This window comes from Mobula hypostoma, chromosome 28 (genome assembly GCF_963921235.1).
Source record: "Mobula hypostoma chromosome 28, sMobHyp1.1, whole genome shotgun sequence".
Lineage (NCBI taxonomy): Eukaryota > Metazoa > Chordata > Chondrichthyes > Myliobatiformes > Myliobatidae > Mobula > Mobula hypostoma.
Window position 1 is genome coordinate 18,436,761 of NC_086124.1, and position 27,562 is coordinate 18,464,322.

The window sequence follows — 27,562 nt, forward strand, 5'->3', positions numbered from 1 at the left end:
GCCTAGTTCTGGGATCCGAGCCAGAGGCAAGAGCCAGGTTCTAGGTCCTTGTCCAGTCTCTGGCTCGGAGTCCAAGTCCGGGCTCCTAGCTTTCTTGTCCAGTCCTGTTCTGGGTTTCCGGTTTTCGTGTCCATGTCCTAGCCCTCACCTTGTATCCTAGTACTGTTACCAGTACTTCAGTGTCTGTGTCTTGCACTTGGGTCCGTTCCCAGCCACGACCTTATGACAGGAACATCTGGAAAGATAGATCTGTGAGCACTGACACCAGGATACACCTCTTCAAGAGTCTCGTCTGGCAAGTTACCCAATATGGCTGTGAAACATGGACTCTAAAAGCAGCTGATAGAAAGAAGTTGACAGCATTTGAGATGTGAACATACAGTCGGATTCTCTGGGAGTCAAACATTGAAAGGAGATCCAACAATTTCATCCTAGAAAAGATGGCACGAAACCAATACTTCTGGAAACCGTCAATTGGAGTTTTGTGCGATGTACAAACTAAAATAGAAGAGCAACACACATCAAAGTTGCTGGTGAACGCAGCAGGCCAGGCAGCATCTATAGGAAGAGGCGCAGTCGACGTTTCAGGCCGAGACCCTTCGTCAGGACTAACTGAAGGAAGAGTGAGTAAGGGATTTGAAAGCTGGAGGGGGAGGGGGAGATGCAAAATGATAGGAGAAGACAGGAGGGGGAGGGATAGAGCCGAGAGCTGGACAGGTGATAGGCAAAAGGGGATACGAGAGGATCATGGGACAGGAGGTCCGGGAAGAAAGACGGGGGGGGTGGGTGACCCAGAGGATGGGCAAGAGGTATATACAGAGGGTCAGAGGGAGAAAAAGGAGAGTGAGAGAAAGAATGTGTGCATAAAAATGAGTAACAGCTGGGGTACGAGGGGGAGGTGGGGCCCAGCGGAAGCCAGAGAAGTCAATGTTCATGCCATCAGGCTGGAGGCCACCCAGACGGAATATAAGGTGTTGTTCCTCCAACCTGAGTGTGGCTTCATCTCTACAGTAGAGGAGGCCGTGGACAGACACGTCAGAATATAGAAAATAGAAGAGTATCTGTTTCGTTACTTTCCCAGATTTGCTCCCAATTTCTGGACCGGTCTCAGTCAATATTACAGTGGGGTTCAAAGTATACTTCTGGTGCCTGACATGAACGTTTCCATGCCAAAAACATACTCAGGTATTTTGTTTTATTTACAACTGCGGCTTTTACCAATTCACTGCAGTATTGAACTGCTTAGGGAGAGAACGTCCTGCTAAAATATATTTTAATTTAAAAGTGTAGCTCGAACTTCCTCTAGCTTCTGATACAATAACGTAGCCACCGTGCATGGTTGACCTAAGTATTGTTCGGAAAAGGAGATCTGCTTTAGCAGGAGACAACATATAAATTGTTGAACACCTCCACTCCATGCATATTAAGATTATCTCCCGGGGTGGTCTTAAATTTTAATTCGGATTCCCATACCGTCTTTTTGGTGCCACGATGATGCTATCTTCATGGTGGAGGAAGAACGCCTTATATTCCGTCTGGGTAGCCTCCAAACTACTGGCACGAATATCACTGTCTCCTTACCCTAAACAACAAAAAATCCTCACCGTCCACTGTCCCTCTATTCTCCACTTTGGTCACTTATTCTTCTCGCTTTCTTATCGCCTCCTCCTAGGTCCATCCTCCTACCCTTGCTCCTATCAGATGCCTTCCTCTCCACTCTTTAACTTTACTACTCACCTGGTTTCAGCTATCAACATTTAGCTACCTTCATTTCCCCTTCCTTTCTAGTTCTGAAAAAGAGTTGCGAATCCAAAAGTCGACTGTTTGTTCGTTTGCATTAATGCTGCCTGACTAGCCGTGTTACTCCTGTGTTTTCTGAGTGTTACTGTGGATTTCCAGCACCTGCAGAATGGTTCGTGTAACATTATTAATTTCAAGTCCTGAAGGTTTTCTTTATCATTCTGTATTTTATTGCCACTTTTTATCTGACAACGTAAACTACTATGCATTGCACAACACTATATATGTTCTCCAAAAGGTAAGAACAGTGTTCAGGGAGGTCAAAACTGTGGCTTTTCCTTGGGCATCGTTGCTTTTCATTTATTCCAATCCGATTTTGCACATTTCCCTTTTCCTCCTGACTGGCGGAAGGAGCGGCGGTGGTGGGGCTGGGAGAACAAATTGCTGAGTTTCCCAATGACTGATTGTTACAGGTGCACCATTTCCAACTTATGGCAGGCATCGCGAAGCATGACGCGAAGTTGTCTAAAGTGAAATAATCGCATGTCTTCTACTTTTTCATACCTTGGCAACAAGTCGAAAGAGACTCTCTCTCTCTCTCTCTCTCTCTCTCTCTCTCTCTCTCTCTCTCTCTCCCCTCCCCCCGTCTCTCTCTCTCTCTCTCTCTCACACACACACACACACACACACGCACACAAAGACAGAAAGAACTGCGTACGAGTACGCACACCCACACAGGCAGACACAGACAAACACTCACCGCGAGACAAGCACACCAAAACACACACATAAACAAATACAAGCGCATTTAGAAGCTGACATAGAAATGTACGTACGCAAACAAATATAGATATCGAGGTGGATCGATGTACAAGAAAATGAAGGGCAGGCACAAGTACACACACGAGAAACACACGCAGAGTGACTGAGAGCACACAAATTACTTACAGTAATGCAATAGAAAAACGCAGTAAAAGGTCATCTCACTTAATATACCACTAAGTCTTCAGACGGCAGCCTGCAGTGGTTGAAAGCTCCTTTTTGAAAGTTTCCATTCTGCAGACACGACAGGAAGTGCACCTCTCTATAGAAAGACATTGAAATTCAGTTATTCCACAGATCTGATGCACGAATGCTCTTCAACACTTTGGTGAGAACAAGCACTGCGGTTTTGTAAAACAACAGATAGCCTGTATTTGCGAAATTGTGAAATGAAACTCTGATGGTATTTTGCAGCAGGGAGGAAGTTTTGGCTGTGTGCATTGCAGCGGTGTTCCTTAAGCCAGCTTCAATTGGCATTTTATTCATGTTAACCGTGTAAAACAAACTTCTTTAAGTACATGCCCGTTCATCATTAAACGTCGCTAAAGAAACTGGCAATGAGTCGCAGATCTTGTGCGTAGATGTCCCGAGTATTTCTGCAGTTCATTCACCAACTGCTCCTGCTCTGCGACTGCTCGTCCACTTCCCAAAGCTTTGCATATCGTTTACTAATCTTATAGACACCCGCAATTTTGCTGAACGTATTTTCATGTCCATCGATAACTCTTGGAGCATTTTAGACAGCAGCAACAGGCTGATTTTCCGAGTTCACAAGTGAACTAATCAATATAGGAACACACATCAAAGTTGCTGGTGAACGCAGCAGGCCTAATATAGAAAGCTATTTAATACTGGTCACATCAAGTCTCGGTCGCCGTTTAGCTTTCCCAGCCACACTATCCGTCTAAGCATCCAATAGCAGTTTGTTTCAAGCATGTCAGTTAGTCAGACAGCTCATGCTTTCACTATTGTACTTTTTAATCCCTTGTGCCCCTGAATATGTTCTTCCATTGCAATGGTTCACCTTTTGTGAAATACCATCAGAGTGATCGGTTTCCGTTTAATGGCCCACCCTTCATTCTGTTCTTAATCACACATTTCATTCACTTTCATTCGCATGTGGCGTTCAGGGGTCACTTTATAAAAAAACTGCTGCACATTTGCTCTGGAAAAGTCAGCATGCTGACACTATTTTCAACGAGATTTAAGCGTGTGCGCTTTAGGGTCACCGTGTTCGTCTGGCTATTTTGCCTCTCATTTGGGCTAGAGTCCATCTTGCACTTTTACACAAAACTCATTTTCGACGGTGCTGCCTTCCATATGCAACAGATGGTATTTCATTCAAATTATTCACTACCACCCCCTCCCCAAAGGCACAGACAGACGCACAATAAAATAAATTGACACAGGCGAAGCGCAATTGCGCTGTGCTTTTCATAGTTACGGTCTCTGACGAACACAAATCCACCGCTGCCGAGCACAAAACTTCTTCCATAACTGTAGAACCAAGCGGTGTCATGTTGGTGGTCAGATGTTGCGATTTTTCCGTTGTCACGTAGTTGTCATTTGAGTGAACATCGGAAGTAACCATTTCCTTTCACCAATCCTTCAATTGCAGGTTAATTGTCCCCTGCCAATTCTGTTGTAACAGAATGTTGGGTGTTGTGAAATCGCGGGACCTTCAGTCATCAAGACGATGCAGAGTAAGTAATTTATTAAGTAGTCTAAATGCGAACTCTGCAAGAGCGTAAAAGTGTGAAATATTCTGAACACACTACTGCACCAAAAGTTCAATTGTTGTAATTGGTCGTCGATGTGGCTAAAGAAAGATGAGTGATGATGGCCAGTAATATCCCTCATATTCGGGTTAATTCTGATATTATTAATATTTTGAGTTATTCTGATCTTAACAACAATAACACCTTACAATTATTGTAAGAACTGATGTACTTTATTCTGTGAAATATATTAGCAGTACGGCCTACTGTCAATTTGCCTACTTGTTATGTTCCTGAAGGCACAGAGCGAAACAGCATGGAAATAAACGTTTCAGATCGACCTGCCTATGCCAGTCAAGAATGCGTTTTGTATATTGCCCCATCCGCGTGTGTTCCGCCTGTGTCTGGGTCCTTCAAAATGGTCTTGGCCCGAAACGTCGACTGTACCTTTTTTTCATAAACGCTGCCTGGCCTGCTGAGTTCCTGCACCGTTTGTGTGTGTTGCTTGGATTTCCAGCATCTGCAGATTTTCTCTTTTTCGTGTCTATCAAAATCTTACCTCTCCAAATACCGTTCGGACATTTGAATTGGATCTACCGCTAACATTTCCTCTGGGAGTTCGTTCCACGTGCCATTCACTCATGTGTGAGAAGAATTCTCTCTCAGTTTCTTTTCAAATTTTGTCCTGTTGCCCTGCTGAAGGGTCCCGTTCAGAAATGTCGACTCTTTGATCTTTACCGTAGATGTTGCCCGACCTGCTGCATGCCTTCAGCATGTTTTGTGTGTTATTCTGGATTTCCAGCATCTGCAGAATCTCCAGTGCTCCAAGTATGTAACCTCTATTGTTAGATTTAACCAACCTGTGTCTGGACTTTCACCTTATTTAAGCCCTTCACTATAAATGCATTTGTGTTGCTACATCTACAATATCTCCGAGCACTTCATAAAAGAGTAACACAAACAAAATGCTGGAGAAATGCAGGTCAGGCAGCTTGTATGGAAAGGAATGAATTGTTAACGTCTCGGAACAAGACCGTTCATCGGGAATGTAAAGAAAGTGAAGGAAGCTATAATAAGAAGTTGGGAGAAGGAGAAGGATTACAGGCGAGAATGTGATAAGTGAAGCCAGGTGATTGGAAGACAGCAAAGAAGAGAAAAGCTGAAGGGTGGCAGGTGGAAAAGATAAATGTCTGAAGTAAAAGGAATCTGGTAGGAGAGGATAGTGGACCATGTGAGAAAGAGAATGAGGAGGGGCACCAGGAAGAGGTGAAAGGCAGGATAAAAGAAGAGAAGACGTAAATAGGGAGCCAGAGTGCAGAATGGAAGAACAGGGACGTTGTATGTTAAAAAAAAAATCTGAAGTTAGAGTAATTGATGATCCACTGAGTTCATCCAACACGTTGTAGGTTTTACTCTGGATTTCTAGTATCTGCAGAATCTCATTAGTATGAACCAGTTGGGCTGAAGGTCTTGACTCCGTGATATATGACTCTTTGAATCTTCCATAGTCTAACAATATTTGAAGGACGTACGTTTGGTTGTTATGAAAATGGTTGATTTAAATCCCCGTTGTTATTAACTCCTTGCATACTTTTGTCAAATCCGGTTTCATCATTCTCATTTGTTGTTGTTTTTTCTTCTTGAATCTCTTTGCCGGTACTGTCTAAAGATTCTTAGTGAGATCTTGCAACTGATTCCATCGACGGCACAAACCACTGCTAATATAGGTTGGCGGTTGTATGCGTGAATGGGTGTAGACGGAGTGCCTATCAAGCGGGCTATTATTTTCTGCATGTTGTCATGGTTTTTCAGTGTTTCTAAAGCTGAACAATCAAGGCTACTGGTGATTTTTCGATACTTCCTAACTTTAGCCGTACAGATGCTGGACTGATTTTGGTGTGTTAGAAGATCTTACAGGCCGCAGGATTCTTGTCCTCTGATATGCTCTTGAGCAAATTTTTTCTAAAGTTTAATTGAGCGACTTGATACACTATTGACCACACGACCAAAGGAATACGCAACATCTATTGTTATTTTGTTTGCTTTGTTTTCAACAGATGTTTCAGCAAAAATCTGAATTCACTAACTCTGTAGTAATCCTGGGTAAGTGATATAAATATTCTTCTCGTAAATGATCAATGTAGTTCGGTGACTTGAACTGTAAGAAGCAAATGCTTTTTTTTTTGCTTCTCTCTGGTGACGCAATTTCTCATTTTGTGGGGCAGTCCATTCCTCTAATTAATGGGTTCAGTTTCTACAACCGTCTGCTCAGTTTGCAAATTCGCCATGTGCCCAGCTGAGATTTTCCGAGTGTGGTTCTGTTTTTGCTGCAGCTCTAAAACTTACTAAGGTATTAGTTGGGTCCTTCACTTCGCTTCCAGTGCAGCAGTCTGATGGTGCATTCAGATATGTATTAATGGAAGTATGTGCAACAATAAATACCTGTCAGATGGCAGCGTGCTCAGTTGCTGCGTCTTGAGTGCTGTCAGCCAAAGATTTCATTGTATTTTAAATCTATTTTCTTTACAATCGCAAGACCCTGATGGACAATACGAACTTAAAATATTATAGGTGTACCCAAAAACGAATTACTCCTCAGCGGAGAAACTGAAACAGTTGGACTTAGGATCGTGTTGCTGCCTACATCGGAGAGGGGTCGATGTGCGAAGCTGATGTGCAGTCTTACGGACAGTGGTTGTCTTATTTGCTTTTCCTGTGATCGTAAGACCCTACTGAACAATGGTGGGGTGGAATGCTGCAAGCCCAAATTATTAGTTTATTGGCTGACGGTTGGAAAGCAGCGTGACCTCGTTCGTAGAGAGGACTAGGCCTCAAGCTGCGGTTTCGCCTCTTTGCAGCCACCCAGCGGGTGGTGTCGGAGTGGGTGGCTCCGGTTTAATAACAATGGAAACCATCCTGTCCCCCAGTGTTTTGTCGACAAAAAGTAAGTTGTACGGCGTTCGTCTGCAGACTGCTGCGACAATCATGGATTTGTAGAGCTGAACTATATATATATATATATATATATATATTATGATTGCATTTTACTGCTGCCAGACGTCTATATTTGCCATCTCATATGTATTGTATGTGCCTTGCGCTGTGTATAAATGTTGGTACTGAGTTTTGCCCTTGGCTCTGGAGTAACCCTGTTCATTTTGGCTGTACTTGTGGATATTCATGTATGGGTGAAGGAAAATTAAAAATGAACCATGACGCATGAACCTGGACGAGAGTGCGTACTGGAGCGTGATATACCACCGAGTTCAGTGGTGTCCCAATGGCAATCTTGCACACAACGTTAGTAAGACCTAAGAGCTGGTTGTGGGCGTCTGGAAGGGTAACTCTATGGAACACAAACCAATCTTCATGGAGGGATCATAAGTGGAAAGTGTGAGCAATCTCAAGCTCCTGGGTATCAATATCTCTGAGGATCTAAACTGGTCCCAGCATTTCGATGCAGCTATAATGAAGGCAAGACAGCAGCTATATTTCATCCGCAGTTTGAGGAGGCGTACTTTATAAAGCACTCTAAAACCTCTAAAGATGTTCTGTGGAGATCATTCCGACTAGCTGTATCACCATCTGGTATGCTGGTGTGGGGGGGGGGGTGGCGGGGGTTCGGGAGGTACTGTGCAGGATCGTAGCAAGGTGCAGGGAGTTGTAAAATTAGTCAGCTCCATCATGGACACTAGCGGCCGTAGTATCCAGCAGATTTTTAAGGAGCTGTGCCTCAGAAAAGCGGCTTCCATCATCAAGAACACTGACCACACAGTAATTCAGTTTTTTTGGGGGGGTTATTTATCATGTATTGCAATGTACTGTCGGCGCAAAGTTAACGTACTTCAGGATTTACGCTGGTGATATTAAGCCTGTGTCTGATTCTTATTCTCATTCTGATTATATAGGGAAGTAATTAAATGACCACATAAGCAGTATGGGTCAGTTTTCTCTGGAAGTGTGTAGAATCAGGCTTGAATATATTGAAACAAATACATTCACTGGGATTATACCAGAGCATATGTGACACGTTTGAATTATTGGAAGAGTCTCCACTGAACGTCCGACAAGTCATTTATGGCGTGCATTTATTATGTGCAGGTTAATGCATCTATGGAGTTATTCATTATATTTAAGTTTTTCAGGGTTATATTCTTCCTACGCAGAAGAGAAAACGAGGCCTGCGTAGATTTGCAATGATCAGGCAAATTTGAGGTGCCATGTCGCCTGTTCCTTCTCCTTTTTGGGTGTCGTGTCGATGATTTATGTTAATATCGTTCTGTATCATGAAAAAGTAAAGCAATGTATAACAAAATGTTCCGTCTGAACTGAAAAGTTCTGTGAGATCAGCGCGTCAAGTAGTTCTCTGGAACCAAGATGCAACGTTTCGGGCCGAAACTTGCCATCAGTTCACTATAGATACTGATTGGCCCTCTGAGTTATTTCAGCAGATTGGGCTTTCTTTTGTTCTGAACACATTGTCTGTGTTCCCCTGTGTCTCAGGAAGATATGGCATGACTCCCAAAGTAATATTGACCTCACAGAACCATTGCTTGCCTGATCCACAGTTTATTCGTACCACTTATGCTGACGTTCTATATTTCATTTGCTTATATTTGCGTAATTACCAATTGAATTGTGCTTCTTATCACAGTGAAAGCAAGGTTGATCGTTTGTGCATTTATTGTGATTTTTTTTTTTCAAGACGAAATCGTTTACTTTATTTTCTTGTCGTTCCAGGGATAATTTTTTACCAGATATACACAGTAAGCTCAGGAGGTAAGTCAGAGAAAGCATATTCAAGTGTCTTCTGCACGTCTGTAGATGTGTACATTAAGTACTTATAAATTTAAAGTCCAAATTAGAAATCTGGAAGTTATTAACAAGAGGATGTTATCTAGAAGATACATAAAGAGGTAGGTTGCTCGTGCTTTCTAGGATTCATTTCATATAGAGCTATGAGGAAAGTGACGATAAAATAAGGAAACATATATGAATCCAAGGATATAAATGCTAAGTTTTATATAATGAAAAGAAAAAAAAATCAACGAAAGGTACAACGACGAATATGTTTCTCACTTTAGATATTTCAGACATCTTGGGAGACGGCCTTTCCTCACAACGGGAAGAGGCAACGGAGGCTCAAAATGCATCAATTTAATCAGTCTTCTAATTTCGATGATATATGTACTTATCTCTTTACCTGACGGATTTAGCTTTTCAAATTCGTTGACAGAGAGGAGGTAAATGCAGTGAAATGTACAACAGATGGATCGAGGGAGAGATGAGAAGAATGAAACAAATAATCAGAGGTTACAGAGTTGTGAAGAGGGACCTTTGAGTTCATACCAGTAGATTATCCTGCAAATCGGCAGACGTTTAATAAAGGTCAAAACATGAGCAAATGTATTTCCTACATATTAAGAGAATGCCCATGCCAAAATTAAGTTGTGCATTTGCTCGAATATTTCAGATATATAATGTTAGTGCGACGCAGAAGGGAGCAATAGCCCTGGAAACTTCACAGCGTTTTTTCGTTTAACACCATGGTAGATATTTCAAAATAAAATTTTAGTATTGAAGGATTCTGATGTAATTCAGACCTTATCTGTGGAGAGAGAAACAGAGTCAATATTTCAAACCTGAATGAATGCAGCGAAGCAATTTCCAAAAGTTTGTAGTGGAAGACATTTTCAATATTTCTGGCCTCAACTGAAAGCAGAAAATGGTGGGAAAAATCGGAAAGTCAGCCAGTATTTATAGAGAGTGAAAAAGAGAGTAACTGTTTCAACTCGATATCTCTTCTTCTAAAGAAGTCGATTTGTATAAGCTTCGGTGATATTCCCTGGAGCAGGGGTGGCCAACCTTTTAAATTCCATGCGTCAATTTTTTCACTTACGAATTCAGATGCGCCATACAACTCTTGTGCCCCCATTTAACTCTTGTAAAAATATGATAATATAGAACTCATGCGTAAAAAAATTGTCCACCCCTGCCCTGGAGAGCAGGAACAATTGAGAATATCGTAAGATTGTTAGACAGAGGAGCAAAATTAGACCATTAGGCCATCGAGTCTGCTTCGCCGTTTCATCATGGCTGATCCATTATTACTCTCAAGACCAATCTACTGCCTTCTCTCTTCATGCTTGACTGATTAAGAATCTATCAACATCTGCCTTCAAAATTCGTAAAGACTTAACCTCCATAGGTGCTTGTAGCAACGAATTCCACCGATACATCACTTTCTGGTAATAAATGCCTCCTTTCTAAAATGGTGCCCTTCTATTCTGAGACGTTGCCCTCTGCTCCCTAAAAAAACAGGATCATTTATTTGAGTACATAGCTGGAACAATTATCATTGGAGAAAGCAGAAAAGGCTGAAGGGAAAATGGAAAACCAACCCCTAGAAATAATTGTGTCTGTCACTGTCCGAAGAGGAAGAATACCTGTAACGTTTACTTGTGCATACGTACAGAGTAAAGGCCGCAAATGAATTGACGGAGCGTTCTCTGTGTGTAAATAAGTCTCTTCTTTACCCTAAATATAATGTCATCGAAATCGCTCGGTGTGAACATGGGGTATCCCACCTTTCAATTAAATGCAATTGTGTTTACCCGTTTCCACTGCAGTGCTCGCCAATGTCATTTGTCTTACTATCCTCTCTAATCCCAAAGATTGGATCTCTGAATCTTGCCTCCTGCATAACATTCTTATTATGTGATCTCAATGGATTGTCTACATACGGGAAATGGTGGCCATGTCTGCAGCATTCTGCTACACAAGCATTATTATTTCACGATGAATTACGTCTTTCCTCCAAAAGAATTCAAGATATAATTCATCAGCCTGTTACGGCTTCTATTTGGTGTGCTATATATAGTTCAGGTGCAACACTGAAACCAGGTTACTAGTATTGGCTACTATTTTAACAGTTCTCGGAAGGCACAAAGAAACCATTGTCTTACACGAAGGTTTTATCTCAACATACGGAATGTTACCCCAGAACATACAGACGTTATTTATAAATCTCTTATTTGTGCCAATTTTCAATGTTTGCAGTCATTGGAGTCTTGGAGTACACAGCAAGGAGACATTATTTCGGACCATGTCGTCCATGACGCACAAATAGCCTCCTTTAGAGGAATTCGATTGTTTATCATCTTTAATAACCCACTTGAGTTGGAGGCCAAATGTGAGTTCCACAGATAAAGAGTGTTAAAATCCAAAGCGAATGCTTGCGGATAACTGAATGTTTCTTTACGTACGGTGTATATATAAAATCCTTGCATCTGCTGAATTCCTCCAGTGTTCTGATAGTGCTGTTGAAGACTTCCAGCATCTGCCGAATCTCTTCTGACAAAGTTAAGACTGCCCAGTTAACGCTGTTCACTCCAGACCAGTGTGGGAATTCTCGTTTGCAATATTATTGACAAGGTTACCTGTTCTTATTCGATTCACGATGGTTATGTATGGACCAGAGAACACCATTTCGCCTGCATTTGATATAGATAATGAAAAAGAAATAATCAGAGGCTAATGACCATAGCATGTCAAACAATATGATTTTTTTTACAAGTTGCAGTAAAACACGTAATGATTTTGCAGCTCCTTAGTGCCGTTTAAAAAACAATACTTGCACCCACGGTGAAAGCTATAATTTATACAATATTCGGCATTCAAAGCATGATGAATAGTGTATTTTGTATTTGATGAAATAGTCCGAACTTCCCTGCAGAAAACAATAAAAAAAGAAACAGAAACGCTTTCCCAATAATTTCGTAATATTGTATCTCACTGATTCTCATAGATTGATGTAAACTCTACTAAACCGTGCATCAAAATAAAAATATGGGGATATAACGGGTTTCTTTTTCTCTCATAGGTCATATTTAATCCGTGGCCGGACCATTATTAAACTTTTTTCTCTTTTTTTCATTTTATATTTCTTTGGTTCCTCGAAGGTCAATATAATCTTACTATACGGCTAAATCCAATTTTGCAAGCGATCGTTAAAGGAGAAAATATAACCGTCGAATGCAGTATCGCGCCTTCTTGTTCAGATGGGTGGTTTTATTTACACAAAACCGGCCGAAACAACTATGAAGATAAGAGCCGAGCATTTGACGGACAATGTACGGTCTCCTTTGAAATTCCAAGGAACTTAAGCGAAAATTACACTTGTGGTTATGTTGCACGTCAATCTGGAGGGTGGACAAGACTGCGCAGTGACCCGATATTTGTTCTCGTAACAGGTAAGCCGTAAGCTCGAATGATCTGTACAGTTAAGACACTTTCATTCAGAAATGAAATTGACAGAGTTCTGCAATACTTGTCATTGGTAGGGTGCTTTGGTTAATAATATATCCTGAGAGTTCGCTGTGCGAGTGGAGAGGACAGATGTATTTTACAGGAAAACATCGCAATGTCCCATAGAACAAATACGTGTTGACGAACATATGTCAAGAAAGCAGTGTTGAAAAAATAAATTTTCATTTATTTATGCATAAGTTTTTTTAAACTCCGTATCATTATAAGCCATTAAGTTGAAACAGTGCAGAAAATATTTCGGTGTCTGCTAGCGATATGAAGAGATTACACAGGCTTAACTCCTTGGAGCAGGGGAGTCTAAGGAGTCATCTTATAGAGGTATATATCACATGAAGGCGATAGGTAGTGGGAAATGATGCAATAATTTATCCCTATGGATGTAGAATCAAGAACTGGAGGGCACAGATTGAAAATGAGGATGGAATGAATTAATAAGATACCGACGGAAACCCAGGAAGCCTTATATAAATGGAACGAACTGCCAGAGAAACTGCGTGATGAATATAAAACAATAAAAAATAGAAAATACCCGGAACAATACAGGTACCTGAAAAGTTTAAAGGGACATAGGTCAAATGCTAGAAAAAGAGAAGGCAACACATGGGCATGTGTGTCGGCAGGGACGAGTTAGGCCATGTGTCATATATTGGAGATTCACACTCGACTCCTTGACTCTAAACTGAAATATTATTCCATCTCTCAACCGAAGTCGATTACACGAATAGACTGCTTGAAACAAGCATGCACTATTATCTTGGCAGAATCTCTCACATAATCTGGCCTTTAGAAAAATAAATAAACCCGAATAACTACAAAACTTATTCTCATTAATGTCATTAGGGTCAATAAAACGGTGACTACTTACAAGTGTGAATTGCATATTATTCTAGGCCCGTAAAAATCCAGCTTTGCATCGCTCCCTGACTGAGAGTCTAATGGGCAATGCATGGAGACACGATGCAGAAAGAGGAGAAAAAGAAATAACAATGCAGAAAATTTGGGGTATACAGCCACGATGGGCAGACAGACAGTGAATAAACTCGTTTTTTTTTTCTCATGGTTCAGAAATCAGGAAGTAGAAGGCAATGAATTAAGCTGAAAAGAGAAAAGATTTAACTCCACCATGTACAGCCCCAATCCGCTGAGAAAGGCGAAGGGGCGGACATGGGCCTAGCGACTCAATCCCATAAAATTCCAGTGTAACAAGAACACCACCAGAAGTTCCATAAACCTCATTCCTGGTAGAGGAAGGATCTTCGCTTAGAAGACTTATCAAGTCATCTGACTGCCGAATGTCAGTGGAAGACACAGGGCCAATCAAACGTTAACATCCAGGACCAATACCAGCTTGGCCCAGGACAGAGGAAAATGGCGAGCTGCTGAAACCTAGTCCCCAGTAGGGGCGATTGCGCTGAAGTAAAAGAAGAAGATAAAGGTTTATTCCAATAATTACAGTGAACGATTTTTAACACAAACGGTGGTACCTATATGGAATGAGCTGCGAGTGAAAGTGGCTGTGCAAGTGCGATAACAGATTTTAGAATTTTGTTGGACGATTGCATGCAATGGAAGGGTTTAGAAGGTGTATTGAGCTGGATTATATTTTTACGGTTATGCTGTCTGTGTCTCATTTTGGCAGTTCTGTAAAAGCAGCTTGTTTTCAGCTTTCTCCGTTTTCAGTTTGCTGTGTTATCTTTGAAGATGAGAGATGAGAAGAAACGTGTGTCATTGAATTAGGATGGTCGAATTAAGAGGAGTTTTCCCTTGTGAAAACAGGAAAACACAGCACAAATTCTACATTTACAGAAATAGTACAGAGCAGGCAGACAGTAAGGTGCAAGGCCAAAGTGGCGTACATTGTGAATACAAGAGCCCAGCTGATTGTACTAGGCGACAGGTGAATAGTATTAATAACACCGAGATAGAAGCTGTGACTGAGCGTTGTAATACGTACTTTCAGATTTTTGTCTCTCTGCCCGAATTTTGAGGGAAGTTGTGGAGATACTAGGATGTGAGGGTAGGATACTAGGATGTGATATAGTGGCTGTTTTACCTAGATATCATAGGGACCAGATACCGCGCCGTGATTTGACCATTGTCACAGCCTTTAAACCATGTGTACACGGCTTTTAATATCGCCTCCATACTAAAATTATGTATAAGCTACATCACCAGAGCTATGAGTAACGTCACACTAAAGAGAAATAGAAGCAGTTACCTTCTTATTGATGGATCCCAAACAGAGATTGAAACAACGTTTTCCCACATATTTAGTCACATCCGGTTGGCTTAAGATCGTTGAGTTGATTTTCCCAACGCCTTTCGGGAGAATACCAGTGGATCAGTGTATTTCCATTCTACTTCGGGAGTAAAGAAAATACCAACGTAGGAATATCATGGGAATCATTTGTTAGAAGTCTTTGAACTTACATGTTACCAGTGGAACTATTAATATAATTTTGCACTGACTAACCGTGCATGTGGTTTATTGACATTATATTTTTTAAAAAAACGTCTTCTGAAACGCACAAAATACTGGAGGAACTCAGCGGGCCGGGCAGCAACCATGGATGGAACAGTCAAAGTTCCCGGTCGAGAACCTTCTTCGGCACTGGAAACCAAGGGAGAAGTGCCATGATAAGCAAGTGGAGGGAGAGAACGTAGGATAGCCAGAAGCTATCTGAAACCAGGCGGCTGTGAAAGACGTGGGGCTGGAGGAGGATGGGAGGAGGAATCTAATAGAAGAGGAGAGTGGACCTGAAATGAACGGGAAAAGGAAGAGCACCAGTGGGAGCTGATAGGTCGTCAAGAAGCGGATTTCTCCTTTTATCGGACGGTGAAATCGTTATTTATGCTATCAGTTTGGAAGCTATCTAGATGAAATATAATTTGTTGCTCCTCCACCCTGAGGGTGGCCTCTTCATGGCGCTACAAGCGGCATTGGACCGATATGTGGGAACGTGAATGGGAAATGAAATTGAAATTTTAAACCAGAGGGATGCGCTACTCCGGCGAATTAAGCGGACGTGCTCGAATAAGCGGTGTCCCTATTCGCGGCGGGTCGCACCAGTTTAAAAGAGGCCGCATTATGAGGACCAAAAACAATAGTAGACCCCAGCCTATTCATGGTTTAAGCCTTGTCCCATATGGAAATACTGGACGGGGCCCTGAATGGAGATGAATAGTCATGTGTAGCACTTTGGCCGCTTGCAGAGTTAAGTGCGAGAAGGCAGATTAGTGGGGAGGGGCAGATGGACAAGGAAATCACGGAGGAAGCGATCTCTGTTGAAAAGCTGAGATTTGTGTGTGTGTGTATGTGTGTGGGGGGGGTGGAGGGAGGATGAGGTTAAGATATGATTGGTCTCCTCATCTTCTAGTAATACATTATAGAAGAAGTTGACACTGAAGTCGAAAATGAATTTTCCGTAAAACTAGGAAAGATGTTTCAATACTAATACAGGTAAATCAATTTAAACAAAACTGTTTTTTAACGGTGTGCGCTGGCAACAACGGAAGCCGGGTGCAGAGGAAGTACAGACTCCCATGTAGAGACAGCAGCTAGAGTTTATATATAGGAATTGCAACTGAACATCAGTGACTCTGTGGAGAGACACTGAGAGGTGAAACATTATGAAAACTAGGACCCCACAATAAACGCTAAGAAGCATCCTCTTATGTTATGCTGATGTAAGAAACCCCCGAGCTTAGCAAAATGAACAAAAAAAATGTTAAACAATTAACGACACTCGATCAACAATATTTAACCAGTTGAAGTTTTCCGGAAACCTTGGAGCCGAACACTCTCCTACTGACAGCACAGGGCCAGAAATCCCATTGTACTCTTTCAGTGTTGGCCTTCATCATCTCGAAAATGATACTATTCAGGATGCTGAATATCCAGAAGAGAAAAAAACACAGGCACAGAGAATGGTGCAGGAATTCGGTAACTTGTTTATGAAAACTAATAAACCTACTGATGAAGGTTTATTAGCTGTTTATTCATTTCAATGGATATTTTGCAGAGACTTTTTCTTTCTAGGAGATGACAGTAATTGTCAACCTTTTTCTATAGTTTCTTTTGTTTTATATCTAAGGTGCAGGTTTCTTTCTTGTTGTATATAAAGATCGATGATTTTTTTTCTGTAGCTTATTGTGAGAAAATTTCAGACAATATGGCATTCTTGCTAAATTGATGGAAGTGAAGGGATAGATGGGCATGTTGCAATACATTGAAAAGCGATTCTAATCAGTTACTCAGATAGGCTGGGGAATAGCAAATTGATTTTCACTGAGTTAAGTGTAAGTTAATGCATAACAGAGTACAATCAAGGATAGTAACTGTACACTGAATAGCAAGGCACTGACGAATTGCCAAGGTACATATATATACATATGTACTCCCAGATCCACAGAGGTACCTGGGAATACAAATACACAGTTCGCTGAAAGTTGCCGCTCAGGTAGACAGTGTGAAAAAGGTGTTTCTCATTCTGAACAAAGAAATTGTAGATAAAATATGCGGGTATACTTCCACCATATTTCATAAACTAGGAAATCAATATCCCACGAAGCCAATGTGAATTAAGGCATTACTTTAGACTGCTAAGCTTCCTTTAACGAATTAATGCATCATGTTATAAAAGATGCTCTATTTACGTGATGCATACTCTGAGTAACCATCGCCCAATTAGACCATAAGACAGAGGAGCAGAATTAAGCCATTTGGCTCAGCTCTGCTCCGCCATTTCATCATGGCTGATCCGATTCTTCTCTGGGCCCCAATCTCCTGTCTTCTCCCCGAATCCCCTCATGCCCTGACCAATCAAGAATCTATCAACGTCTTCCAGAAATATACATTAGGACTTGGCCTCCACGGCTGTCTGTGACCACGAAGTCCACATACTCACCACTCTATCGCTAAGGAAATTTCTTCATATCCGGGTACTAAAAGGATGTCCTCTATACTGAGGCTGTGTCTTCAGGTCTTGGACTCTCCCACCATATAGAACATCTTCTCCATATTCACTATATCAAAACCTTTCACCATTCGATTGGTTGTAATGAAGTCACCCTTCATTCTTCTAAATTCTAGTAAATACCGGCCCTGAGTCATCAAATGTTCATCATACGACAAGCCATTCAATACTGGAGTCACTTTTCTGAACCTCCTTTGCACCATCTCTAGTTTCAGTACATCCTTTAAAACATAAGGGGTCGAACCCTGCCCATAATACTCCAAGTGAGGCCTCACAAGTGCTTTATAAATTCTCAACATTACATCCTTGCTTTTATATTCTAGTCCTCGTGAGATGAATGCAAACATTGCATTTATCTTCCTCACTGCAGACTCAACCTGCAAATGAACATTTTGAGAAATCCTGCACGACTTCCAAGTCCTTTTGCACCTTAGTTTTTTGATGATTTTTTTTTCCATTTAGAAAATAATCTTTGCATTTCTGCTGCCAAAGTGCATCACCATACACTTCCGGACTCCGTATTTTATCTGCCATGTCTTTGTTTTTTCTCCTAATCTGTCTGTCCTTCTGTAGGCTCTCCGCTTCCTCAATGCTAACAACTATTCCACCTATTTTCATATCGTCTGCAAAAGGTGCAACAATGTTATCAATTCCATCATCTAGTTTATTGGCATATAACGGAAAACGAATCGGTTCCAACACAGACCTCTGTGGAAAACCGATAGTTAGCGGATGCCAGCCAGAAACGGCTACCTTTATCCCCACTCTTTGCCTTATGCCAATCAGCCACTGTTTCATCCATGCTAGAGTCTTTCCTGTAATAACATAGGCTCGGAGTTTCTTAAGCAGCCTCATTTGTGGTACCTTGTCAACAGCCTTCGAAAAATCCAAATGCACAACATCAAACTATTCTCCTTTGTCAATCCTGCTTGTTAATTCTTAAAAAAAAAAATCCAACAAATTTGTAAAGCAAGATTTTACTTTGAGGATACCATGCGGACTGCAGCCTGTTTTATCATATGCTTCCAAGTACACTACTAATCAACTCCATCATTTTCCCAACAACTGAGGTCGGACTAACTGGGCTATTCTTTCATTTCCTTTGCCTCTCCCCCTTCTTGAAGAGCGAAGTGACATTTGCAATGTTCCTGTCTTCCGGAACCATTCCAGAATCTAGTGACACTTGAAAGACCATTACTACTACTCCACGATCTATTCAGCTACTCTTTTAGTTCTCTGGAGTGGACACCATCTGGTCCATGTTACCTATTTACTCTTTGACCTTTTCGTTTCCTAAGGGCTGACTCTCTGGATCTTTTTAAAAATGGAGGGAGAGAGAAACCGGGGAATTATAGAGCGGTTAGCCTAACGTCGGTGGTGGGGAAACTGCTGGAGTCAGTTATCAAGGATGTGATAACAGCACATTTGGAAAGCGGTGAAATGATCGGACAAAGTCAGCATGGATTTGTGAAAGGAAAATCATGTCTGACGAATCTCATAGAATTTTTTGAGGATGTAACTAGTAGAGTGGATAGGGGAGAACCAGTGGATGTGGTATATTTGGATTTTCAAAAGGCTTTTGACAAGGTCCCACACAGGAGATTAGTGTGCAAACTTAAAGCACACGGTATTGGGGGTAAGGTATTGGTGTGGGTGGAGAACTGGTTAGCAGACAGGAAGCAAAGAGTGGGAATAAACGGGACCTTTTCAGAATGGCAGGCGGTGACTAGTGGGGTATCGCAAGGCTCAGTGCTGGGACCCCAGTTGTTTACAATATATATTAATGACTTGGATGAGGGAATTAAATGCAGCATCTCCAAGTTTGCGGATGACACGAAGCTGGGTGGCAGTGTTAGCAGTGAGGAGGATGCTGAGAGGATGCAGGGTGACTTGGATAGGTTGGGTGAGTGGGCAAACTCATGGCAGATGCAATTTAATGTGGATAAATGTGAAGTTATCCACTTTGGTGGCAAAAATAGGAAAACAGATTATTATCTGAATGGTGGCCGATTAGGAAAAGGGGAGGTGCAACGAGACCTGGGTGTCATTATACACCAGTCATTGAAAGTGGGCATGCAGGTACAGCAGGCGGTGAAAAAGGCGAATGGTATGCTGGCATTTATAGCGAGAGGATTCGAGTACAGGAGCAGGGAGGTACTACTGCAGTTGCACAAGGCCTTGGTGAGACCACACCTGGAGTATTGTGTGCAGTTTTGGTCCGGTAATCTGAGGAAAGACATCTTTGCCATAGAGGGAGTACAAAGAAGGTTCACCAGATTGATTCCTGGGATGGCAGGACTTTCATATGAAGAAAGACTGGATGAACTGGGCTTGTACTCGTTGGAATTTAGAAGATTGAGGGGGGATCTGATTGAAACGTATAAGATCCTAAAGGTATTGGACAGGCTAGATGCAGGAAGATTGTTCCCGATGTTGGGGAAGTCCAGAACGAGGGGTCACAGTTTGAGGATAGAGGGGAAGCCTTTTAGGACCGAGATTAGGGAAAACTTCTTCACACAGAGAGTGGTGAATCTGTGGAATTCTCTGCCACAGCAAACTGTTGAGGCCAGTTCATTGGCTATGTTTAAGAGGGAGTTAGATATGGCCCTTGTGGCTACAGGGGTCAGGGGGTATGAAGGGAAGGCTGGGGCGGGGTTCTGAGTTGGATGATCAGCCATGATCATAATAAATGGCGGTGCAGGCTCGAAGGGCCGAATGGCCTACTCCTGCGCCTATTTTCTATGTTTCTATGTTTCTATATGATCACTTACCCTAAGGGTTGTTCTACCTTAAGCTCTCTAATCAACAACAAGAGAAAATCTGCAAAAGTCCTGCCGAAGGGTTTCGGCCCAAAACGTCGACTCTACTATTCTCCTAGATGCCTCTTGAGTTCTTCCAGCATTATGTTTGTGTTGTGTGTGTTTTCTCTAATCAAATATGGTTCATTGTACAAAACGCAATCCAGAATAACTAACCTCCTAATGGGCTGAACCACGGATTGCTTTAAAAAGCCGTCTCGTAGGTACTCAAGAAATTCCCTCTCCTGTAATCCAGCACCAACCTAATTTCCCAATCTGCGTATACCTGCATACTGAAGTCTCCCATGAGTATCGTAACATTGTCCTTTTGACATTTATTTTCTATCTCCTGCTGTAATTTGTAGGCCACATCCTTACCACAGTTTCGGGGTCTGTATACAACTCCCATCAGGGTCTTTTTGTCCTTGAGTTCCATAGCTTTATCCAAAATGATTCAACACCTTCCGACCTTATCTCACCTCTTTCTATTGATTTGATTTCATTTTTACCAACAGACCAACGCCGTCCCATCTACCTTCCCTCCTATCCTTTCGATACAATTAGAATCCTTGGTCATTAAGCTCCAAGCTACAATCTTTCAGTCGTGATTCAGTTATGCTGCAACGTCATACCTGCCAATCGGCAATTGTGCCGCAAGTTCATCTATCGTATTCCGCATACTGCACAGATTGAGATACAACACCTGCATTCGCCTTTTTCAATTCTGTTGCACCCTGCCCAGCCTTTTGTTTCCTACCTTTTTCTGAAGTTTTACCAACATCTGTCTTCACAACCCGTTTACTAATTGTTCTGGCGCTCTGGTTTCCATCCCGCTGCAGCATTAACTAGCCTTCCAGCTAGGATTTCGGGCCATCAACAGTGCAAGTGCAAACTGCCCCTTCTCTACAGGTCCCCCCCCCCCCCCCGGAAGAGAGCTTAATAATCCAAAAATCATAGCCTTGTCTCCTACACCAACTCCTTAAACTCACAGTATCCTGTATAGTCTACCTAGTTCTAACCTCACTAGCAAATGCCACAGTTAGCAATCCTGAAATCACAATCCTAGAATTATCGCCCTTAAGCTTACCACCTAACCCTTTGAACTCCCTGTATACAACCTCGTCACTCGCCCTACCCTTGTCATTTGTAACTACATTAGCTACAGCATCTGTTTGTTCTCCTTCCGACTTAAGAATGCTATGGTCCAGATCCGAGATCCGAGATATCCCGGACCCTGACAACCAGGAGGCAATATACCATCAGTGAATCTCCTTCTCGCCAATAGAACCTCTGGTCCGTTTCCCTAATTAGTGGCGTGCATCTTCTTCCCTTCTGAGTCAAAGAGAAAGACTCAGTGCCAGAGACCCTACCACTGTGACTTCCTTCTGTTAGGTTATATCCTCTACAGTATGCAAAGTGATCTATCTATAGAACATAGAACAATACAGCCCTTCAGCCCACAATGTTGTGCCAATCCTTAAACCCTGCCTCCCATATAACTCCCCACTTTAAATACTTCCATATACCCATCTGTTGTTGCGGAGCACTCGGCACTAGCACCTTAACCACTTTTCCCTTCCTGGCTGTCTCCGAGTTTCCAGTGTCATGCACCTTGGGTGTAGCAATCTCTCTATATGTCCTATCTATCACCCCCTTCTGTCTTCCGAATGATCCGGAGTTCATCCACTTCCAACTCCAACTCATTGACCCCGTTTGTTAGAAGCCTCAACTGGATACACTTCCCGCAGTTGTAGTGATCAAGGATACTGGAGGACCCCTGCTTTCCAACATTCCGCAAGAGGAGCATTGCAGTATGCTGCCTGACATTTCTACTGTCCTAGCTGAGCAGATATAAAGAAGAGAAGGGAAAAAACTTGTTTCTGTTTCTTTTGCTTTCTGTGAGTGAAGCCTCTCTTCGCTGAAACCTTGAAGAGCTAAAGCCCTAAGATCAACAGGTTGACGATGTTCACGAAGACGAAGGCCGCTGTGCTTGCTCCTGCCTTCCTATAATTTGCTCTATCTAATCGATCCCCAATGCCAATTAGCCGCTGGTCAGAGCTCTACTGCGCTGCCGCGAACTGCTCCTGCCTTTTATCCTCGGACAGGGAACCTGAATTAAATCCCCTGGTCTCCAAACTTCCGATATCCGGATAGGCCGCTGGCGAAGCTGTATTAAGCTGCCGCGAACCGTTCCTGTCCTTTGCCATAGGCAGTCGACCCAATTGAAGTTTCCTCCTCTGTATGCTTCCGTTGTCCGAGTTGGCCATTGGTCAAAGCTCAATTACGGTTGTTACTTCCAAGAAACTCAGTTACAGAGAAAGGTTGAATAGGTTAGGACTTTATTCCCTGGAGCATAGAAGAATGAGGGGAGATTTGATAGAGGTATATAAAATTATGATGGGTATAGATAGAGTGAATGCAAGCAGGCTTTTTCCACTGAGGCAAGGGGAGAAAAAAAAACAGAGGACATGGGTTAAGGGTGAGGGGGGGAAAGTTTAAAGGGAACATTAGGGGGGGCTTCTTCACACAGAGAGTGGTGGGAGTATGGAATGAGCTGCCAGACGAGGTGGTAAATGCGGGTTCTTTTGTAACATTTAAGAATAAATTGGACAGATACATGGATGGGAGGTGTATGGAGGGATATGGTCCGTGTGCAGGTCAGTGGGACTAGGCAGAAAATGGTGCGGCACAGCCAAGAAGGGCCAAAAGGCCTGTTTCTGTGCTGTAGTTTCTATGGTTTCTATGGTTTCTAACAACCGAACCCGTCCAGAGTTTTGAATTCCTCTGTTTATCTTCATATATATTTCCCTACAAATTTGTCATTGCATTAGTCTTGCCTTCTAAATATTCTGTTTCGAATATTATTTCCTGAATGTGACCTAATCACATTTACCTAAAACAGCTGTCTAACATTGCTACGTTTGTTATATTGAATAACATGCTTTGCAATGATTTTCCTGCCGTTTTCTGCAGACCGTCCGAAGACACCGGAGATTGATTTGAACAATCAATATGAAAAATTCGTCACAGGAGAGACTGTGGAGATAACCTGCAAATTAAGCGTGAACTATTCATGTAGTTCTATGCACTTACTTAGAAACGGCGAATTATTATTCAACCAGACAACCGTAACCAGCTACCATTACCGGTCCTGCTCTTTTCAGATTATTGCAAATGCTACGGGTTATTATTCCTGTCGATGCGCTTTATATGTATCAGGAGAATGGCTTCTATCAGAGCCGAGTGATTCACTTAATATAACTGTTATTAGTAAGTATAAAGGTTCATATTGCATAATACAGTCACAGACTCATGGAACGCCGCAACACATAAACAAGCTCTTTGGCCAATCTAGTCTATGCTAAAACATTAAGCTCCGTACTCGCAATTACTTGCTCCCGGACCATTGCTCTCCATACCTCCCCTATTCATGTCCATACCTATTCAACCTTTCCCTTTAATTCAGGTCATCAAATTCCTACAAAAACCTTGTGAATTTCATCTGAAATCTTTCAATTGTTTCTATGGGTAGGAGTCCAAAACTGTACGCAATACTCTGTGTTAGACTTCACTAACGTCTTATACATTTTCAACATAACATCCCAACTCCTCTACTCAATAGATTTAATTATGAACACCAATGTGCCAGCAAATTTCGTTACAACTCTATCTACATGTGACTACGTTCAATGAATTATACATCTGCTTTCTAAGATCCGTCTGTTATACCGCTCTCCTCAGTGCCCTACCGCTCACTGTAAGGCCTACACAGATTGGTTCTCCCAAAATACAACAATTCACAATTGGATAAAATTCCACCTGCCATTTTTCCATCTACTCCAGATACTGCTGCAAGCCGTAGTAGTCTTCCTCGCTGTCCACTGTGCCCCCTAATCTTGGTGTCATTCGAAGAATTGAAAATGCATTGTACCACAACAACACCCAGATCCTTGATATAGAAGACAAACAAGAACGGAACCAGCAAAAATTCCTGTGGCACATCACTAATCACAGGCCTCCAGTCGGACAGACAAACATTTACGGCCACTCTCTGACTTGTTCCGCGTAGTCAATGTTTAATTTAATTTACTACCTCATCTCGAATGCCAAGCGACTGAACCTTCTTACCTAATACCCCTTGCAGGAATTTGCCGAAGGCCTTGCAAAAGTCCATGTACACAGCAACCACTGTCTTGTCTTCAGCATCTTCCTTAAAAACGCTGCATGTTTCTTTAGACACGACCTACCACACAAGAAGTCATATAAAACATCCCTAATACGTCCCTCTCTATCAGAACATTTATATGCACGGTCGCTTAGAATACCTCCCAATAATTTTCTCACTATTGACTGCAGGCGCACTCGCTTATTCATAGAGCCTACCTTAAACAACGGAGCAACATTAGCTATCATAATCTGGGATACCTGCCGTTCGAATTGTCATTATATTGCATTAAACGCACCCGCATTTCATTACACCCAGAATCTCTCAGCTATTTCTGAAACCAACATAAAGTACCGAATTCTCACCTTCATCTACTATCTATCTCTTCAGATCAACCCACGAAGCCAATCATCGCACGAAATCAAACTGAAAAGGTACTTATTAAAGGCGAGTTGTTGCAGTTGACATGCGCCGTTGATTTTCAGGCCAACAGTACAACTTATCATTGGTACAACAGCAGCCATGAAATTCATCTTATCAAATCTGATGTTACAAATGACCGCCACCTTGCCACTTTCCAAATTGCGCCAGATAGAACGGATTATTACACCTGCGTCTCCGGAATATACGTTTCTGGACAGTGGCGATTCTCAGAGGAAAGCGAGCGGGTCAACGTCACAATACTCGGTAAATGAAACGCCTTTGATCGAGCGAAATGCATGTAATCGTAAAGGTAGCGGCAAATTCAAGGGATAAGTCAAGGGATCGTTGCCTGCCTGAGTTTAACATTAAACTTTCTATATTAACTAGATCACCCAAGACAACCGGAAATCAGTGTGAATTTCACCGGAAATGCGTTTATCCAAGGGGAAATTGTCCGTGTAACCTGCAAGTCTGCATATCCACACAGAGTTCACAAGTTTCTTCTGTACGAGAGCAGACATGGCAGATTGCTGGGGAACATGAACATTGACATCGGGCTCAACCTGGCTACCATTGATCTCTTACCCAATGAGACAGAGATCTACTTCTGCGCCTACCAAGTTACGATATCAGGGCGTTTTGTAGATTCGAAAAATAGTACACGTTTGCAAGTCCATGTGATAAGTAAGTGTACCGAAATAGTAATCGTGTACAATGTGCACGAAAATGAAACAACATTTGTTAAAGTGTCAAAATCCTTAAGTATCTGCTTGCTGGCCAGACGACATAGTATTATATTCGTCGACATAGGGCTGCGTGCATAGATAATTACCATTAACCAAGCACTTTGTTTCCAATTTCCATTCGGATTCCGACGTGCCAGCACTTGGACTCCTCTTCAGCAAAGCTGGGTCCACCTTCAGGTTAGAGAGGTAACACCTTATATTCCGTCTGGTCCCCAACCTGACGGCATTAATATCGATTTATCTATCCGGTTAAAAAAAAACAATTCCCTCTTCTTCTGTTCTTCCTCTATTTCCCATTCTGACACTTTACCTGTTATCACCTACAATTCCCTCCCCCCCCCCCACCCCGGATCTACAGTTTCTTCCCTTTCTCCGATGGTCCACTCTCATATCCTATCAGATTCCTTCTTCTACAGCCCTTGACCTTTCCCGGCCACGTGGGTTCACCTATCATTTTTCTGCTAGCCTCCTTCCCTTCCCCCACACTGCATCTTACCCTTCTTTTTTTCAATCCTGAAGCAGGGTCTCGTCCCGAAAAGTCGATTGCTTTCCAATGCTGACTGACTTGCTGAGTTCGTCCAGCATTTTCTGCGCGCTGCTTTCGATTTCCAGCATCTGCAGATTTTCTCCTGTTTAAACAAACAAAGGCTGACAAGCAGACAATGGTCCCTGCTACTTATTTCCTGTCCGTTGAATTTCCAAAGTACTGTCAATATGTAAAGTTAGAGAAAATAATGAAATTTTATATTTGTCGGCCTTCCGTTTCGTTTGTAGAAAATGAAACGTCAACGATATTAGTAAAGACTTTCAAATTCACTTCTGACATGGATAGTTGCCATTTCGGTCCATTGAACTCTAAGGTTGGAGAAAATAAAAGCAAACATGGGTCTGAAGATCGTGCATTTTATGTAACAGCGGAGGTGAATTCAGAACATTACCGCCGGAATTTTTAAAAAAATCTCCAACTGGTCCATTATTCCGCCAGCTTGTTTTCCAATTCGTCGGATATGTAAATATATGTTACCTATATTTAGTCACAGTTACGCATTTCGCAAAATGACTACAGTGAACAACGGTGACATCTTGACACAGCTCACAGAACTACTGGACACTTGTCTTCTAAACTGAGATCAATTGCAGCCTGTAATTTCTCTTTCAAGAAGGTAGTTTTCGGCCGACTGAACTATCTGCAGTTTCTGTGATCTCCTGGGGAATAGGCTTTGTTAAGATTCTGAGTCGATTCCTAATGTCTATCATAAACCCGTGGTCATTTCCATTACTCTGCCCCGATTAAAATTGCCGAGGACGGGATCGAGAAACAAACCGGGGTTCATTGTCGTCTGTCTCGATTTAACAGGTCTCTTTCGCTGCTGCTGGCGGGCGGAAGATGCAGAAGTCTTTTCACCCACGATGGCTGGTTCAAGAACAGCTGTTGCCCTGCAAATAGCGGGCTTCTAGACGTGCACGCCTCAGGAATGAAAGCACTACGCAATTGTGGGCTCGCTTCCGGGGACTCTGCTCGTATTCCTTGCGTTTCTGTTTATTTCCTTTTTACGATTTGCGCGATTTGTTCGGGGCACTTCAGCGCTGAACTGTTTCTGCAGCCTTAGGCTGCGAACATCGCCACAGCGCCTATGTTTTCGCAATTTGTTCTTTTCTTCGCTCACTAGGGATTTAGTCATAGTCATAGTCGTAGTCATACTTTATTGATCCCGGGGGAAATTGGTTTTCGTTACAGTTGCACCATAAATAATAAATAGTAATAAAACCATAAATAGTTAAATAGTAATATGTAAATTATGCCAAGAAATAAGTCCAGGACCGGCCTATTGGCTCAGGGTGTCTG

The 27,562-nt window shown here is 42.2% G+C and overlaps 1 protein-coding gene across 1 annotated transcript in view; it reads left to right on the forward strand.

Moving 5' to 3' along the window:
- Positions 1 to 4,180: 4,180 nt before the first annotated feature.
- The window catches only part of LOC134338787 (uncharacterized), a 39,493-nt gene continuing 16,111 nt past the window's right edge, over positions 4,181 to 27,562 (forward strand). The window contains exons 1-7 of the mRNA XM_063034851.1: positions 4,181 to 4,265; positions 6,338 to 6,383; positions 9,021 to 9,059; positions 12,242 to 12,532; positions 23,356 to 23,652; positions 24,938 to 25,234; positions 25,358 to 25,654. Of these exons, the coding sequence (XP_062890921.1) occupies positions 4,215 to 4,265; positions 6,338 to 6,383; positions 9,021 to 9,059; positions 12,242 to 12,532; positions 23,356 to 23,652; positions 24,938 to 25,234; positions 25,358 to 25,654 (1,318 nt within the window). The 5' untranslated portion in view covers positions 4,181 to 4,214. The remainder of the gene's footprint in view (positions 4,266 to 6,337; positions 6,384 to 9,020; positions 9,060 to 12,241; positions 12,533 to 23,355; positions 23,653 to 24,937; positions 25,235 to 25,357; positions 25,655 to 27,562) is intronic.